Source organism: Phocoena phocoena, chromosome 1, assembly GCF_963924675.1.
Source record: "Phocoena phocoena chromosome 1, mPhoPho1.1, whole genome shotgun sequence".
Lineage (NCBI taxonomy): Eukaryota > Metazoa > Chordata > Mammalia > Artiodactyla > Phocoenidae > Phocoena > Phocoena phocoena.
Genome location: NC_089219.1, coordinates 170,268,540 through 170,288,166, shown reverse-complemented (window position 1 = coordinate 170,288,166; position 19,627 = coordinate 170,268,540). Strand labels below are relative to the sequence as shown.

The window sequence follows — 19,627 nt, the reverse complement described above, 5'->3', positions numbered from 1 at the left end:
AGCAAACATAATAATGAAGTAATAAAAACATTTGTAAGAAGCCATAAAAAGATGAATGATTATGTTGCAATGAAGTGACATAATTGAGGAAGGGGTAGAAAATCACGGAGCCACCAGAGTCGGATGGAACATTCCAGAATAATGAAAGTAAGTTTGCAGGAGATTTTGGAAGAGTATTGTAGAAATATACCTATTCTACGTATACTGTAGGAATGTACCTGTAACAGGTGGCCTGCCCAGTGTAGGTGCTTAATAAATCGGTGTTGTACATGAAGTATGGGGATAGAATTGGGACTTGCTTTGGTTTGGGGGTAACCTCAAGTTGTATATTCAAAGGCAATGACAGGTTACTACAAAATAACAGTAAAATTCTAGCAGCCCATGAACTTGAAATTGCTGTGGGCTTTCTGCATCTCTGTATTTTTCGTGACTCAGAACAGAAGGCATTTGGGTTGATTTTCTTCCTCTTCATTAGCTAGGATTCCCTCCCACCAATGGACATTTATGCTGAATAAAGAATTTTAAGACTGGCCTGGTATAGCCAGTATCTGTGTATTTTTATTCAAATGTCCTCACCCTAACTTGTCTAGAGGGTGTATTTGGTCCTATGTGTGTGAAAGACCAAATTATCAAAGCCAAAAAAGATGCAGTCCGTGAAGCTGGAGAGAGCAGAGTGTTTGAGTGCCAAAATTTCAAGGAAAAAAAATACGTGGGCAAACTGCTTGCCATTAGGAGCTCTTTTCCTGGCACAACTGATGAGGGTGTACGCAAGCTCGACGGCTCTCTCCAGGCATCCACTGTCATGAACTTGTTCCAATTTATAACCATCTAGGGTTTTCCACCACTCTGTCAGCTTTCAAAGGAGAGGGTTAACTTTATAGCCTCAAATGGAGTTGGAAGTGGTTTGTTAATCCCTATTAATCGGCTGCTCCTGTAACCAGAAGCAGATGTTTATTTTTTTTTTCTGGTTCAATTGTTAACGATACTAAATTGGCCATTGGAAACGAAATCATTCTGTAGATATTTCCCGTATGGTTTCTTAAGACTATCTCATGCTGCGTGGTCTTTTGTGAGAGAACAATGGATTTTTATCATTTTGAATGATTGCCCTAACTTTTTACAGATGCCATCCCGCCCACTTTCTACAGACCCTACTTCAGAATTGTCCGATTTGACGTCTCCGCCATGGAGAAGAATGCTTCCAATTTGGTGAAGGCAGAGTTCAGAGTCTTTCGTTTACAGAACCCGAAAGCCAGAGTGCCTGAACAACGGATCGAACTGTATCAGGTAACTTTTGTTTGGGTTGTTTGAATGGACAATCAGTTTGAAGTCTTAGGATAAAGGACTTCCTACAGACTGAGATACGCCGTTTTCTACACGCATAATCATGACATAGACCCTCATTTATTATTCCTCTCACAGTGACACTTCATTCCTCACTTGCTCAGGAAGGCAGCACATTTAGAGTGAAGGGGGGAAGCTCTGGGCATGAATGGCTAGAGTGCCACCCTCGGGAGGGCTCAAGTCCAGAAGTCCACCCCCTACTCTGTAAAGTCAGATGATGTAGGACCAGTCCCACCCCAAGGAGGGAAGTCAGCTACCTTTCTTTTCTCATTTGATGGCCATCCCTTTCTCCTTTTCTTCCCTCGTCAGTTCCTTCCTGTTGTCTCTCTCTCCATCTTTTTCACTCTCTTTTCTTCCTCTCTTTGCTACCTCCTGTCTCTTCACTAACCTCATCCTGCCTCCTCTTCCTCTCTGATTCTACCTGCACTTTCTAGTCCATCCCACACCAGATGCACATCCTCTGTTCACCACTGTCCGCCACGCTTTCAGGCAGCCCTGACATCTCATCTCCCTAAGTACAGTTGCTAGGCAGCTGTGTCAAAAGATGTTGATGATGATATAATGATGATGGTGATGAGACGATGATGATGATGGTGGTGGTGGTGATGATGATGATGATGATATAATGATGATGATGGTGGTGGTGATGATGATGATGATGATATGATGATGATGGTGATGAGACGATGATGATGATGGTGGTGGTGGTGATGATGATGATGATATAATGATGATGATGGTGGTGGTGATGATGATGATGATGATATGATGATGATGGTGATGAGACGATGATGATGATGGTGGTGGTGGTGATGATGATGATGATGGTGATGGTAATAATGATGGTGACGATGATGATGATACCAAGTTACTGAGATGTGAGAGATGTTCTTAACAGCTTATTACTCACGTGGGTTACCGGGCAGTAGCATCAGCATTACCTAGGAGCTGGGAGAAATGCAGAATCTCAGGCCCCAGCCCAGACTTACCAAATCAGAATGCACAGAATGTAGATCAGAATCTAGATTTTTATCAAGATCTTTAGGGGATCTGATACACATGGAAGCACTGCTCTGAAAGCCATGAGTTGGGCAAGGGAGTCAGATCAGGTCATAGTGAATATGTCATAGTGTCATATGAACAGTGTCTGTAGAGGGCAGAGTTGGAAAGATCTCACCAGGGACTTGACGTTTGGGTGGGGCCTCAAGAAGCATCTGTTAAAACAGGATGAGGGATGGTCATTCTTGACAGAAGGAGCCACTTGTACCAAAACAGGGTGTCCTTTGAAGGGGCCTGTTGAGGGTACCAAAGAGATGGTACTCAGTGCCAGGAGGTGAGGAGTGTTGCCCTCCAGGGAAGATATGTAGAGGGAGACTGAATAAGAACAGACCCGAGAACCCCAATGTTAAGGAGGAGGCATGTGAGACAATATGACTAAAAAGTGTGCTTCCTTGAGGGAATGAAAGGAATGACATCTGCATGTGGAGACCTCTAATTGTCCTGGATTGTAAACATTTGGAAGTTTTGGTAATCTGGATAAGACTCTTCTTTGCATTTATTGGGAAAATGGAAAAATTCCCACACAAATAAGCATTGTACATGGAATCTCTGAGAATGAGTCTGAAGTTGTTAAAACAGGTTTCAAGTACCAGTTTACATGTGTGTTCATGAAAAGTAGTTCTTACTTAGATCCTCAGGGACCTCTCCGTGGAGACCTTAAAATCTTAATGCGCGTTCTAAGAGTATCAGACGGGGTCGGCTTTCTGTGTACCAGCCCCTCTGTTAAGCCCTGTATAAGTATTGCCTCCATTTGTATCCACATCTTTCCTGTGAAGTTTGCATGCTGAAGTATCTTTTTTTTCATTTATTGACATATAACAGACGTATAACATTGTATTAGTTCAAGGTGTACAACCTTGAATAATATTTCGATATATGTATATATTGCAAAATGATCACCACGATAGGTTTGGTTAACATGTACCACTTCACATAGTCACATTTTTTTTCCCCTTTGTGGTAAGAACTTTTAAGATTTACTCTCTTATTTCAAATATTTAATACACTATTACAAACTATCGTCACCATATTGTACATTACATCCCCAGAACTTATTCATCTTACAACTGGAAGTTCGTACTTTTAGACCACCTTCACTCATTTCAAATATTCTTTCTTCTACTGGATTCCTTCTCTTTTTTACAGAGAAAGATGCTGAGTCACAGAGAAATTAAGTCACTTGGCCAGGGTCACACAGCCAGGAGGAGGCGGGGCTGGGATCCAGGTCCAGCTCTGATTCTCAAGCACTCACTCTTCACCGCATTTGCTGTTTGTAGCAAATCCTTCCCTACCTCTTTGCCTCAATATCAGCCAGAATAGAAGAAAAATAAGAGAAACTAGGCCGGCCAGAGGGTGGAGTGGTATTAGGAGGGAAAGCAAAGACGGAGTTCTCTGAAAAAGCAGCTTGATCAAAGGTAGCCAGAGATATTGCAAGGTGATTTGAAAAATAAAAACAAAAACATGACTGCCTGTCCTCTTTTTTCTTCTCTTTCAATTAAGTCTCTCGTCCATGCCTCTCTGTGCAGATAGATTGTTCTCTCTGGCCCTGTTTCAATTACGCGACTTCAGTAAATTGAAGGCAAGGTCTGTTATTGTTGCCTGTAACGTAAGCTGCAAAGTCACCGTTATTCTTTGGCTTCTGACCTTGCTCCGAGGAGTGGCCTCTGATAGCGGGTTACTGATAGTTTGTCTTCCTCCCAGAGGCCATCTCATCCCCTGGAGGGGATCTGTCCCTGGAGGCTGGTAATTTAGAGGACCTCAGTGAGGTCCTCAGTGGCTGTGTACCTTCCCAGAGGTTATTGCAGCACTGGCCACCCCATGACACAAGCAGCAGGCTCTGCTCCAATTAAAGCCCCACAATTGGAAAAGATACAGCCCAAAACAGAAGCTCATTGTATGGAGAACATGACCTTGGGCTTGTTCAGTGACACTGAACACGAGACCCAGGAAGGAGGTAGTTTTAGAGGAAAATAAGGAAGAATAACATCTCCTTATCTATCTGGAGCTCAGCTATGCAGCAATCTAACCTCCTGAAACACAGCCAAAGTCCAGGTAGTAAGTCAGAGAGATCCCTGAGCGCCCTCACAGAAGACACAGCGCACACAGACACAGCTGACTCACCGGAAAGGCAGCCTTTGGTCCTCTCTGGGACCACAAGAAATTCGAAGCGCTGGATTAGAAGGAGTGCTGGGAGAAGACACTCTGACAGGAGGAGATGACCCTTTAGACTTGAGATGTTTGCCTGTGCACCCCAGTAATGCCAGCCCAGACGATCAAGTCATAGAATGCAGTGCCTGTATGGACAATTTTCCTAAACCTTATCCTGTTTGTGGTTAACCCAGTCTTTATCTCTGTGGCACCCTATCTGGATTCTGACATCTGCTGGTGGCCTTTTTATTTGGAGTCCCATCTTTGGCTTGTTCTTCTCCAACTTGCCACTTGCCTTCCATGCATTTGGAACTCTTTGTGGCCTTCAGTGATAAACTCCCTCTTCAAGTCTCAGGACAGAAACTGATGCTTACGGTAACGGCTTTCAATTATGCAGGTGAGGCTAAATTATATTCAGGTAACTGAACACGTGCCGTAAGGTACTAGAGGGTTTTCTAGGCAAAATTGCTGAAATGTTATTTTGAAAAATAAAATACTCAGTGCTTAAATGGGCAGACCTGTAGCTATGTGGAGAGCTCAACTATTCAGAAGAACAAAGCCTCTGAAGTTTCTAGATTCCCTTTGACTACTGTATTACTGGCCACAGGGTGGACAATCTACTTCCTAGAGGAGGAGAGATAGGATGACTAGGAATAGGTTTTCAGGGTGTTTAGATGACTGTATGGAAAATTTATTAAGATTCCTCTGGGCATCGGTTTTAAGCAGGGGGAGTGTGTGTGTGTGTGCGCGCGCGTGCGTGAGCTCACATGTGGGTGCAGGAGGTGCTTCCCCACCTCTGAATGCCCTGGGGGAGCTTCTACAAGGCCTGTCCACAGTCCCTTTCCTGGAGCTTCTGATTCTCCCTGGAGAGGAAAAGATTTGCCTCTGGACAGACGTGGTTTCGAAAAGCCCTCCTCATCATTCAGATATGATCATTCTCCATTCTCCATTGGAAATCACAGATTTAAGGCATATCCCAAGTTTTGGGGGTCATTCTGTCCCCTATAATGTATATGGGTCCTCTTTCTAGAGTCCGAATCCCAGGCTAGAAAGACCTAAGATAGCATTTCCAGGAGTGAGTTCCGAGTTAGTTTTGTCCAGGGCTGTGCATCTGTTGATTTCTCCCTGCCTGGGAGAGTCAGGATACCCGAGCTTCTGTGGAAATCATGTTTAGTTTGGCAAGGCGACTCTCACTCTTCTCCCCTCTACAGAATCGTCTGTCAGAGCTGTGATGAATGGTGGTAATATAAAACCGCACTGTCCTGCTACCTCTGACTTCTGTTATGTGAGCAGGCTCTGAAGAGCATATACTGTTGTGATCATAGTATGACTTCAGATGTACACCAGTATCAGAGGGAATACGAAAGGGATAAAGCCTTCTGATATGAAGGGAAAGAGGGCAAAAAAGAGGAAAACTGAAAATTTTTCCAAATAGGAGTGACCCTTACCATATTTTTAGAGATTTATGACAAAGGCAGCCTTTATTGAAATATGCTCCGATAAAGCTCCAGTGCTCTGGGAATGCTTTTGAACCTACTAATATTTAGTAGAGCTCTCAGCGCATTGGGCAGATGGAATCCATCTTTCTCTGATTAAGTTGTGCTTGTATTTATGATTAAAATCATGCCCAGAGTTACAGAGGGAAAAAAAATAGGAGAGGGGAATCTTCTTCAATTGAATATCACCAACAAGAGCAAGGGTATCTGCCATCTTGGAGGGGGCTAAGCCCCCAATTTCACAAGCAAAGAAATGAAGCACCAAGAAATTAATAACTTACGTAAGGGTGCCCATGACCTCGTGGCCGTGTGAGACCACCAAAAACTACTTATGTTTAGGGGTGCTGACCTCAGAGGGCCTTGGAAATCCCAGCTATTTCTAGCTTCCTCTCACCAACTTACACCCTTTTCACGCTTATTTCCCAATTCTTTTTTTTTTTAATTGAAGTATAGTTGATTTACAATGTTGTGTTAGTTTCTGGTGTACAGCAAAGTGATTCAGTTTTATATATATATATATATATACTTTTTCAGACTCTTTTCCCTTATAGCTTATTACAAAATATCAAGTATAGTTCCCTGTGCTATACAGTAGGTGCTTGTTGGTTATCTATTTTATATATAGTAGTGTGTATGTGTTAATCCCAAACTCCTGATTTATTCCTTCCCCGCTGCCTTTCCCCTTTGGTAACCAAAAATTTGTTTTCTCTGTCTGTGGGTCTATTTACTGTTCATTTAAAACTTTACCACCTCTAGGATAATAAGATTTGTACCTTTGTAATGGTTCGATGATCTAGTCACTGTATAACAAACTACCCCTAAATTTCATCGCCTCAAATATCAATTATTTTATTGACTTTTAAGGGTCAGAAGCTTGGGCGAGACTTGGCTGGGCTGTTCTGCTCCATGTGACTTTGACTGGGGTCACTTGATGGTATTCAGGTAGCAGCTGGTCTGGTCTGGAGGATCTGTGATGAGTTTGCTCATAAGCTTGGAGCTTGGATGGGATGACTGAACCCCTCCTCCTCTCTAAATGGTTTCAGGATGTATACACGCAGTCTTCCCAGAAGAGTAGTCAGGCTTTTTACATGAGGCTCAAGGGGCCAAGTGTCCAAGGCGGAAGCTGCCAATCCGCTTAAAAACAAGGCCCAGAACTAGCAGAGCATCATTTTCACCTTATTATTATTCTATAGATCAAATGACCTACAGCCCAGCCCGGATTCAAAGGGAAAGGAAATAGACCCCAACTCTTGATGGGAGGAGTGTCAAAGAAGTTGCAGCCATCTTTAATCTGCCACACTAACCCACTGTATGGCGTCGTAGTTAGCAAACTCCAAGTGGGCACCTCCTAGCGTTGGCACCAGAACTGGTGCCAGCCATCTAGAGATAAATCAGACTCAGACTCTGCCTTCCAGTTGCTCAGGGTCTGGTAGAGGAACAGACGTGTAAATGGTGTCCCAACGGTACCGTCTTTCCACTAATAGAGATATACCCAAGGGACTCCTAGAGCAAAATTTGGAGAATCCAGAGGAATGCCTCAGAACTCATTCCTTCCAGAAAGGGAGCTGTGAGAATTTGAGGGCAGTCTGCCGTCTTGTTTGGACTCCTTGGGTAGACAGGCAGATAATTCCAATACACCATGTGCCTGACTCAAGAGATTTCTTTGAGCCCAACAATATTTATCGCAGGAATATCTGAATGCATCAGATTGAGATAGGAGCAGGTTTGGTTAATTACTATGCGCAGTATTTCTTTTATTCACTCGTTCACTAGTCACCCTTAATGAGACAGCATGGTGTAGTGTTCACTGGTATGGGCGTTGTGATCCAAGTTTTTCTTTTTTAATAATTCCAATTCACTTGCTGTTCATTGTAAGGGTGAAATAAAACAGTGTATATAACTGTCGGATGGAGAGTTGGCAGTCAACCTAGGTTAATTCCCCTCCTTCCTCGTCATCTCTTAGATTTTGACTTCTGAGTCTTTGATTCCCCCAAGAGGAAGAGCTCTCTACAGAATTACCTGCCAAAGTCAGTTGCCAGGTTATCATTCGATTAATTTACTAGCTTGAGACCACTAAAAAAAACCATGCAAAAGAACTCCCTGGGAGGCAATGCGATATACTGGGTTCATACCTTCTACATCATACATCAGGAGAAAAATGTCACCTTCTCACATGGTGCTGGTGTGAGGCCACAAATTTTGGTGTCAGATCTTGGTAGAATACAGTCTGCTGGTAGTTGCCTATTAATCAGTAGAAGATAAATGTGCTGGGATGAAACAAGCTCTGTGGATTTCCAAGGCACCCTAGATTTCCCGACCATGGCCTTAAGAGGGGCAATGGTGGTGTTTATTTTTGTAGAGGTTGGACGTCAGCTTCAGTTGAAGTCACCTTTGCCTTAACAAAGGAACTCCCCCCTCTACAGAATAGTCTATCAGACCTGTGATGAACAAAAGTAAAATAAAATCTGTCCTTCTGCTTTTTCTGACCTCTTTCTTTAATCCTTGAGATTGATTGATGTATTTATTTATTTTGGCCGTGCTGTGCAGCATGCGGGATCTTAGTTCCCCGACCAGGGATCAAACCCGTGCCCCTGCCGTGGAAGTGTGGAGTCCTAACCACTGGACCACCAGGAAATTCCCAATCCTTGGATTTTAATGCCTAGTTGGATTTGCATTTGTACAGTAATGGGTTTGTCAAATGTGATGAAATCTCATCTTTAGAGATCCCTTGCAAGGCTATACAAAACAGTGGCTAAATCCTAAGTCATTTATATCCATTTATCTTTGGCTTCAAGCTGTATAGTCCATATGAAATGATTTTTCAGATTTGAGGGTGAAAGAGTGAATTGATGTTTACGGAGCAAAATAAGTAAACAAAGATTGTAGTGGGGAGGAGCAAATCCCCAGCTACTTTTAATGGACATTGTATCTCATCTCCCCGAAAGATTTTAAACGATGCACACCCCTAAGGCTTTACAGTGATAATTCAAGGTAGATGGCCTTGGCCTGCTTTTTATTTATTATTTATTTATTTATTTTTGGCTACACTGGGTCTCTGTTGCTGTGCGCGGCTTTCTCTAGTTGCAGCGAGCGGGGGCTACTCTTTGTTGAGGTAGGTGGGCTTCTCATTGCGGTGGCTTCTCTTGCGGAGCATGGGCTCTAGGCGCACGGGATTCAGTAGCTGTGGCTCGCGGGCTCAGTAGTTGTGGCTCGCGGGCTTAGTTGCTCCGCGGCATGTGGGATCTCCCCAGACCAGGGCTCGAACCCGTGTCCCTCTGCGGATTCTTAACCACTGCGCCACCAGGGAAGCCCTGGCCTGCTTTTTAAGGGACTCTAAAGCTGCAAAATGAAGGGTGAGGTTCCTGTCACTGCAAGGACCACAGCACTAGTGGGGTTAATGAAAATTAACCTTTTCCTAATCCCAAACACGTGTGCATGCACATGCGTATATGTGCCATTGTACACGCACACGCGTGCACACACACAGAGTTCAGCTTTCATTTCTCATATTGCCCAAGGGTGTGTAAAATATAAAGAGGTCAGCCAAGAAACCCGACTGTCTGTTAAATTTGACTTGCAAAAAGCGCTACTGAAAAAAAAATTTATACTGAGCTCCTGTTGTCCAGAATTTTACAACGTACAATCCCCTTAATACTGATCCTAACTCTGGCGCCACGTTGGAGACACACGAGGTATAGTAACCCACTTTTAAAAAAGCCGTGAGGTATAATAAATACTTTGTTTGTACAAGGCTATTAATATCTCAGGTTTTTGCAAACTGATCGAATGACATGCTCGCCTCGTAAGGAAAATTGGATGGTTATCATTTGCATTAGGTTATGACGTTACCAAAGCCTGTGAACGCTGTGAGCAGACAGGACACCAAAAATGGTGTGAACAGTAGTCCTTCCCCACTGTATTCAAATAACTGTTAATAATCGTGCAATGGTAACTAATAATTCTCTGTTCTTTTTTTTTTTTTTTTTTTTGCGGTACGCGGGCCTCTCCCGATGCGGAGCACAGGCTCCGGACTCGCAGGCTCAGCGGCCATGGCTCACGGGCCCAGCCGCTCCGCGGCATGTGGGATCTTCCCAGACCGGGGCACGAACCCGCGTCCCCTGCATCGGCAGGCGGACTCTCAACCACTGCACCACCAGGGAAGCCCATCTCTGTTCTTTTGCGTAGTGTGGCTCAGTAACCGTGTTGAGAATTATCGCTAACCCATGCAGTGCTTACTGTCTGCTGGGCACTATTTTAAGTGCGTTATAAAGATTGATTCATTTAATCCTTATAATAACCTTATGAGGTGGTTACTATTATTATCTTCATTTTACAGATGAAGAAACTGAGGCACAGAGAGGTTGAGAAACTTGCCCAGGCCACACGACTTGGAAGAGGCAGAGCCAGGATTCTAACGCAGGCAGTCTGGCCCCAAAGGCCATGCTGTTGGCTGCTTTGCCCTACTGGTAGGAGGAGTCCAGGGTTTGGAGTTGGGCTAGTGTGAGTTCCAGGTGTGGCTTTCCCCCTTGGGGAGTCTAAGGAAGTCACATCACCGAGATGATTTCTGTATCAGTAAAATGTGAATAAAAGCACCTACTTGGCAAGGATTTTGTAAGGCATGGAGAGAATGCATGGAAACTCCTAGTGCAATATTAGTCGACTCAATGGTTACTATTATTATGATTATTATTATTTCCAAAGCACTGACTTTGAACTTTTATCAGAAACAATCTCTTAGGAATGAAAACTCACCTTAGCCCCTAGTGCTGCGGGTCCTGGGTTTGCAGTGGCCGCCCCAGAACTTAGCTTCAGGACTTCCTTAGATAAGATTTTCAACTCACTCTGTGTGTGGTGGTCTCATTCAATTGCTGGTGAGTAGCTCTGGGTAGGAACGAAGAGGAACATTGCAGCCAGTCAGCCCTGGGTTCACCTTTCACCTTTTTTATTTAGTAGCTTTCTGGTCTAACAAATCACTCATCTCTCTGAGCCTCAGATTTTCTTCATCCACTGGAGGTTGACAGTTCTTGTCTAATGAGTTGCTGTGAGGAGAACACAACTGTAAAGTGTCTGGCACGTTGGCTGAGTCAGGAGTGGATTATTTTCACCAGGGTTTTGCTGGTCATGTAGAACATGGTTTATACTTCCCCTAGAGGGGGTTTGTGGTGGTAAAACTACTCCATGATGATGTCAGTTGTCTCTGCTTGGATGATGTCATTCATCTCTGATTGGATGAGGTGTCATCTGACCCATTTCCGGGGATCAGTGGAGCAGAGCAGGATTATGGGAACAGCCGTGGTGTTAGCGTTCTGGGTCTTTGCTTTATAAAAACTCCAAGGGCAGCTGCGATGAGTTGGGGGCTGTGATATGTCTTGCTTTTCTTTTTGAAGAAGCCATTACAGAGTGACTGACCCCAGTGGGGATGTCTTTTTACCTCATCCCTGGCCCCATAACTACCTCTGCCTGCCTCACCACCACACGACTAGGCTTGATACCTGCTTCCTGGATTGATTTCAGTAGTTTTATTTCCATCTTGTAAATGTCTGTCAACTTTGCTATAACTCCACCGGGCCAAAAGTTGTTCCAAGGGAGGATATGTGTTTATTTCCCGATAGCAAGAGTAATCAGAATATTTTGGGGGAACTTTGGGTTCTAGAACTGTGTTCACAGCCTACAAATACATAATTGAGAATTCCTTTGTTAGACCCAAACGGTCTACGAGGGATTCCAACTCGCCCAAGAACCGCCAAGAGTCGAGAGCCGTTGCAACACGCAAGAGGTTTATTAGGAGCCGATGCACCGGGGTTCCCTGGAACTCACACAGGAGGCCGATGGGGAACCCCTAAAAGCGGAATCACATACTTTTTATAGGTTTATTTACTCATAGGGCGGGTATATTCTCACAATGATTGGGTAAATGTGGTGACTTTTAAATTCATTGGCTTAGGAACTTTTGTCCCACCTTCTGGCCGTTATAGTTGTCTGTTTATTGTGGCGGTTAGGGCGTATACCTGTTACGGGCAACTGGAAAATTACCCGCTGTCTGGCAAGTCCCCGTCAACTGAAAAACTCCAAGAATTGGTTTCGATAGGGAGAAGGAGTGGCGCACGATAGGGAGAAGAATTGGTTTCGATAGGGAGAAGGAGTGGCGCACGATAGGGAGAAGAATTGGTTTACGGGAACAAGTGAGGGGGTGGAAAGTCCCTAAAGGCCCCACACCTTCAACGGGGACAAATCTGGATATTTTGAAAGGTACTATTGGCTTTTTAAAACTGCCAAAGTTCTAAATAAGAGGAACATCAAAAGTAGTTAAGTTGATTTTCCTATTTAATGGGAGTTTTTAAAAGATGGAACCGAAATCCAACCACTTCTCACATCTCTGCTGCTACTACCCTGGTCCCAGGGGTTCTAGTCTCTTGCTTGGGCTTTTGCAGTGGCCTCGTCTCGCTGTTTGCACCTGGCCACCTTCGAGGCTGTTTGCAACACAGCGGTGAGGGCAGTCTCTGCCGAGAGGTTGGTCTGATCCAAATCCCCTGGTCAGAGCCCTGTCATGGCTTCTTACCTCACTCCGCGTAGGAGCTAAAGGCCTTCTTGTGCCTTAGGCTTTCCCTGGCCTATTGCTCACTCGCCCCCGCCAGCCATGACTTCCCCCACTCAGGGGGCTCCCCCATCCTGGCCTCTTTGCTGTTCCTCAGACACCCTGGGCTCACCCCCTCCTAAAGCCTGTGGCTGCCGTTCCCTCTGCCTGCAGTGCTCTGTGGCATTTTCCAGAAGGCTCCCTCTCTTCATTCCTTCAGATCTTTCCTCGAATGTCACCTGCCCAGATACCTTCCTAGCCAACCTGTCTGACATCTCAGGGTCCCTCTTCCCAACACTTCCCGTCCCTGTTCTCCACATTTCTCCTCCATACTCTTGTCACATGCTATACTTGATCTTCTCCACCTTCGTCTTGTTTATGGTCTTGTCTCCACCTCTAGAGATAATCTCCCTGAACAGCACCTGTTTATTAAACGATGTTCAATAAATGTCTTTGAATACATTGAAGAAACATTTCAAAATAAGATTTCAGTACAAGAAATGTATATATTTATAACTGCATCACTTTTTCGTACACCTGCAACTAACACAACATTATAAATCAACTAGACCCCAATAAAAATTTTTAAAAAAAGACTTAAGTACAAGGAACATTGTGGAAATAAGCGTGTAACATCATCGGGGGACTCTTGAGAAACATCAATTATTTGGATTTGGAAATTCTGCTAGATTTGTTTTAAAGATACCTCTGTAGCTATCAATGAAGAAAGAAATGTTGATAGCTACCCATCTTCTGTTACTTATTCAGAGCTACTTCTGGTTAAGTGAATAATAACCATGTAGGAAAAATACATACATACATATATATATATATATATATATATATATATATATATATATATATATATAAAATACAGTAATGAAACTGATACTCTTGGGTAACCCATAAACACAGTAGGAAAACCATGCTCTTTATTTTTTTAGATTCATTACTTTAGATGTATGGCACATGCCTCTTTCCTTGCCTGTGCGGATGTGACTTGTGTCTGGTTGAATCGTTTACTCTGCTGTGTGATTTATATCTGATGCTCTTGTGAGTGAGGTCGAGCTGCAGCATCACAGAGACTTCCGTTTACACAAAGGACTCCTTCATCCCTCAGACCTGTAGAGATGCATTTGCTTGTTTATGTACATGTACAGTCAGCACAAAGGCCCGTGTGTGGAGAACGAAAAGAGTGAAGGAAAAAAATAGGGAATTATGAGGTGTTTTCATCACAGAGGAGAGGCTTTCCTGTGTGTGTGTGTGTGTGTGCGCGCGTGCGTGTAGCCTGCTGGTGTCATTTCTATAAAGGTCATTAAAGACCTCTGTATGCCGTACTTTTACTGCACATGGACCTGTGTAATACAGAAACATACCAGTGTACATAACGTTGTACTGTAACGAGAAAGAGGGACATAATAATGTAGATATCTCAGCTCCAAAGAGACTGTATTTTCAATGTGAGTCTTTCTTTTGAAGCTGATGTGTATTCCATAAGTGTGTGCTATGCAGGCTCTTGTGAAGCCCTTGTGAAGTATGCATTCCTTACGACCTCTTAGAGGGATGCAGTCATAAAGGAGCCACAGGACGTGGTAATGGGAGAAGTAGGATAAGAGCTGGGTCTGTTAGGCCACTTTCCGAAGGATAATCGTGCAGTGTGTCAGTTTGTTAGACACGCCCAAGGTGACCCAGCGCTGTTCCAGGAGGCTGCAATTAAACAGGGACAAAGGGCTATGTTTATGCCTCAGTGGAAGAGAAGCCGTTTACCCAGTTCTGATTCTAAGACCCCACTTCCTAGTCCTTGGAAATTCTACTTTCTTGCTTTTTCTCATCATTTTCATTCCCACAACAAAATATGTTAAGTAGAAAGGGTAAACTACGTATAAAATTGTTTACATTGTCAGGTGATTCTTTGTCATCATAGATAGATAGATACAGATATGGATATATAGATATAGATGTCTGTCTATCTGTGAAGTCTCTGTGAGGTGAATGTCCATGTGTACGTGTACAATTCTGAGAAGTCGTTTCTATCACTATAAATGACTGATTGTTCAGGGACTTGTATGTCACTTGATCATATATGTCTTTCTAATGAAGTCTGTTAGTCAATAAGAATTTACCAAGGATGGACTGTGTAAACTACAGTGGAAAAAACTCTGTGGTAGAATAAAAAGGAGTGTTTTTTGCTTTGAAGAACTTCCCCGTCAGATCAAGCATCAGAACATACACAACCCACAGTAATGCATGAACACCTACTGTTACAGGTTGAATTGTGTCCCTTCAAAAAAGATATGTGGATGTCCTGACCTTCAGCATCCCGTAACGTGACCTTATTTGGAAACAGGCTCGTTGCAGATGTAATTAGTTAAATTAACATGAGGTTACACCGGAGTAGGGTAGGCCTCTAATCCTATATGGTCAGGGTCCTAAGAAGACAGCCGTTTGCACATGCAAAGATGCTCAACACCCCTAATTATTAGAGAAATGCAAATCAGAACTACAGTGAGTTATCACCTCACAGCAGTCAGCATGGCCATCATCAAGATGTCTACAAATAACAAATGCTGGAGAGGGTGTAGAGAAAAGGGAACCCTCCTGCACTGTTGGTGGGAATGTAAATTGGTACAGCCACTATGGAGAACAGTATGGAGGTTCCTTAAAAAACTAAAAACAGAGCTACCATATGATCCTGCAGTCCCACTCCTGGGCATATATATGGAGAAAACTCTAATTGGAAAAGATACGTGCACCTCAGTGTTCATAGCAGCACTATTTACAATAGCCAAGACACAGAAGCAACCTAAGTTAACACTGACAGATGAATGGATAAAGAAGATGTGGTACATATATACAATGGAATATTACTCAGCCATAAAAAGAGAATGAAATAATGCCATTTGCAGCAACGTGGATGGACCTAGAGATTATCACACTGAGGAAGTGATGGTTTATGTTTGCCTGACTTCACAGCCTATGAGCCTTTTCCCTACACTAATGATTTCCAAAGGCACTTGGCAAGCACCATGGGTTCTTCAAAGAAACCTAAGGAACCACAGAGGGTATGGAATGGGTCGGCAAAGATGGGCAGGACTCTGGCTTAAATTGGGCCTCACACCTTATATACACTAGTGAAGTTCTACTTTGTTCTGCTGTATACAACACAAGACAGTGTGTTGATTAGAGAAAACAAGGCCAACCAGAAAAGAAGTAACTATGGATACAGCACCAGGTTATGGCTTTGGCTGTATACAATTTAATACTGTTATCATCAAGCTGATGAAGACATTGCATGCACAGCGGTTGATACTATGGCAAGGATAGTTTAGAGGTTGAAGAGCAAACAAGGTTCAGAGAGATTCTAAAATGCTAAAAACCCAGCTCAGATAAGAAGTTCAAAGTTAACAGAGATATATGTGGAATTTGCATTTAGGTTCAAAAATGAATTGCGTCAATATAGACTAGAACAGTAGTTCTCCGAGTGGCCCTTAGACCAGCAGCTTGTGCATCACCTAGGAACATGTTAGAAATGCAAATTCTTGCGCCCCGGCTTCATCCCTATTAAATCAGAAACTCTATAGATGTTTTAATAAGCCCTCCAGATGTGTCTAATTCAGGCTAAAGTTGGAGAACCACTGGTTAGAAAAACCAACCTTCCTTCTCTCTTTGCATTCCTTCATTTCTTTGTCTTTATTCCATGTCCTTCCCAAGAAAGGACTTGGGGTGGAAAATCTGACTTACTGATTTGTGTAAGAACAAAGGTTTTATTTTACAAGAAATTTGGAATCAATGGTGTGATGTGGCTCCTGCCCAAAATAAATAGTTTGCGTTAAAAATAGTGACCAGAACAAGGGAAACGTGAGGCTCCCCCCTCCCCGTTTGGCATATTCTGTGTATTTGCCATATTCTGCTAGACTGTACCTTGAATCTGTTGAGGAATTGATTTTAAGAGGGACATTGAAAAGGGGCTTGACAAGGGTGGAAAGCACCACAAACCTTGTCTTGAAGGAAGAAGTTGGGGGAAGCCATCTTCTGTGATGGGGGGCTGACATAGAGAAGAAAGAGAATTTTTCATCTTGTCCCAGATAGCAAAATACGTACAATATTCAAAAGCCCCCTCGACTGGTATGAACAGGGCAAGATGTTTCCAGACTTTTCCTACAGGGCTTTGGTAACCCAGGTAAGTCCTTCAGGCCTCTTCTCCTCCTGCTGTAGTATTGAGATAATAAGGGCTAGGATATCTACCTCACAGTGTTCTGTGAAGACTGAAAAATGTGAAAATGTTTCACATTTCTGAAAAGCTGACATCATTGTATGAAGATGAGGCAATGGTACTATTATTAACTAAGACCAGTTGATGGAAAGTTCAAGTCCAAGATAAAGAAAAATTTCAACCTGCCAGTTGGCCCAAAGTGGGATGATCGTTTTCAACAAGTAGCAAGTTCACTGTCGTGAGAGGTCTTCAGATAAAGCCAGAGATGTTAGAGGATGAATTGTCTTGAGTTGGAGAGATGGCCCCTAAGTGCCTCTCTGACACGTGTTTCATGACACGGATGTTAGTGCGTGAGATGAGGCAGATGGAAGAGAACGGTGCTCAGAGCCAGCGGAGTGAGCATTTAATTCAGCATTTCCTCATCACTCCGTCCACACCACTGCAAACATTTTAAACCCTATATTTAAATATTAAGTACATTAAAAACATTTAAAAGGAACAAGATGGGCCCACACTTGTTAAGCTGGTGTCAGTTTTTCTCTCCAGCCCTGTTGTTAAATTTCTCTTTCCATTAGAAGTCTGGTTGAATGGGCCCCTGGGTCCTTCTGTAGATCTGTTGATGTCTGAATATGGAAAGTAAAATCGAATCCCCAATGCTTTCTTATAGCTTTTTGCGATGTCTCATAGGAATGGAAGAGGTGTCTTTCACGAGGTTTGAGCCAAATCCTGAGTTGATTTATAGCATTATTCCTTTAAGACTAAGCTCTCCTCTGGCTATAATTTTGCATCTAGAGTTCTGTTTCTTTTTTTTTTTTTCTTTTGGCCCTAAACTATTGGGTAACATCAGCGACTTTTGCCTCTCTCCACTCCCTGATTGGCTGGTTTCCAGCGGCAGAGAGATGAATGGATCCTTTTGTGTAGGGAGTTTTGTAATTCAGGGAAGAACTGAGAGCTTTGCCAAAGGCGATATGTGGGTATTTTACACATATTACAGATAATGTGTATATATCAATAACGTAATGAAGGTACCATTCAAGCATGGCTGTGGGTGGTAGCAAGAGACAGCTAAATCTCATTTTTAATATATTAGAAGCTCTCTTCTAATTCAGTCAGGAGCAGTTGTTGTTCTGTTATTTAAAGACAAAAAAGTCAGTTCAAGCAGGGAATTATAAAAACATGAGTTGGGGGGCAAACTTTATATTTTAATTTAAAACATATGTATATGTATATATGTGTACAACACACACACACAATTTAAATGCTGAGTTTTCTATAAAATACCGTGGACTTTTCATTGACTGTGGCTCTGCCTGTTGCAATCCACGTCTTACTTTTTGCCTAAACCACATCCGTAGTGCATCATCAATACTTTCTAGTTTTTAGTTTCTTTGAAGAAGAGAGAGACGTTTCAGGACAATTGCTAAGCAAACCGAGTGCAGGATCCTTCTAGATTTTTAACATATGATTTCCTTCTTTGATAGTTATCTCTCCCACATCTAAAATTGGAAAAAATATATATTGTGGTAAAATATACATAACATAAAATTTACCTTAACCATTTTTTAAAGTATACTATTCAGAGGCATCAAGTAAATTTACAAGGTTGTACAACCATCACTGCTATCCATTTCCAGAAATTTTTCATTACCTAAATGGAAACTCTGTGCCCATAAAAAAATAACTCCCCATTCCCACTACCCCCAGCCCCTGGTAACCTCTAATTCTACTTTATACCTTCATGAACTTGCCTATTCTAGTTATCTCATGTAAGTGAAATCGTATAATATTTGTCCTTTTGTGTCTGGCTTATTTTACTTGGCATAAGGTTTTCAAGATTCATCCATGCTGTAATATGTCAGCATTTCATTACTTTTCATGGCTGAATAATATTCCATTGTATGTATATACTCCATTTTGTTTATCCATATATCTGTTGATGGACACTTGGGTTGTTTTCATCATTCAACTATTGTGATTAACGCTGCTATGAACATTGGTGTACAAGTATCTGTTTGAGTCCCTATTTTCAATTCTTTTGGGTATATACCTAGCAGTAGAATTGCTAGATCATATGGTAATTTCATGTTTACCTTTTTTGAGGACCCACCGAACTGTTTTTCAAAAAAAATTTTTTTTTAAGCAACTTGTCTTTATGAAGACTTTCTAAGGCATTCAGCTTGGTTCTCACAGAAGCAACAGCTCTCTCATTTGGTCCTATATTTCATCAGTTTCTAGACCATCTAATTAACTTGTATAATTACAATATCATGGATTCCCTGGTGGTCCAGTGGTTAAGACTCCACACTTCCAATGCGGGGGGTGTGGGTTCGATCCCTGGTCGGGGAACTAAGATCCCGCATGCTGCGTGGTCAAAAAAATACAATATCAAGTCCAACTATCATAAACAGGTTTAGAAACATATACAATTGATACTTGCTAAGCATGCAACTCAACTGCTAAGACCAGAAGTCCTTGGAACATACTAGAGTGTAGCTTTCTGGCAATAAGCCCCAGGGTGCTCTGGGAATAAGCCAATACCTATTACAGAACAAATGGAGTATATTGGTTAATCTGTCCAGTCAAATGGAGGCCAGTTAAGAGAGCTTTTACCATTCAATTAAATTACCTTTGTCATGATAAGATATATAAAGGAATTTAGAAATGACTGCGGCTCTAGGAAAAAAAAAAAAAACAGCTGCACATCCAGGACTGTTAACATTCGATACACTTTTTGTTGGGAGACTGGAAAAAGGCACACAGCAAAGGCTAAAACAGAATGGGAAGTTGACCAAG

General features: G+C 42.6%; 1 protein-coding gene across 2 annotated transcripts in view; it reads left to right on the top strand.

The window, feature by feature from the left end:
* Nucleotides 1-19,627, top strand: part of TGFB2 (transforming growth factor beta 2) — an 81,598-nt gene that overhangs the window by 50,738 nt on the left and 11,233 nt on the right. For both annotated transcript variants that reach the window (XM_065873306.1, XM_065873298.1), the window contains one exon: nt 1,124-1,287. In XM_065873306.1, the coding sequence (XP_065729378.1) occupies nt 1,124-1,287 (164 nt within the window). The remainder of the gene's footprint in view (nt 1-1,123; nt 1,288-19,627) is intronic.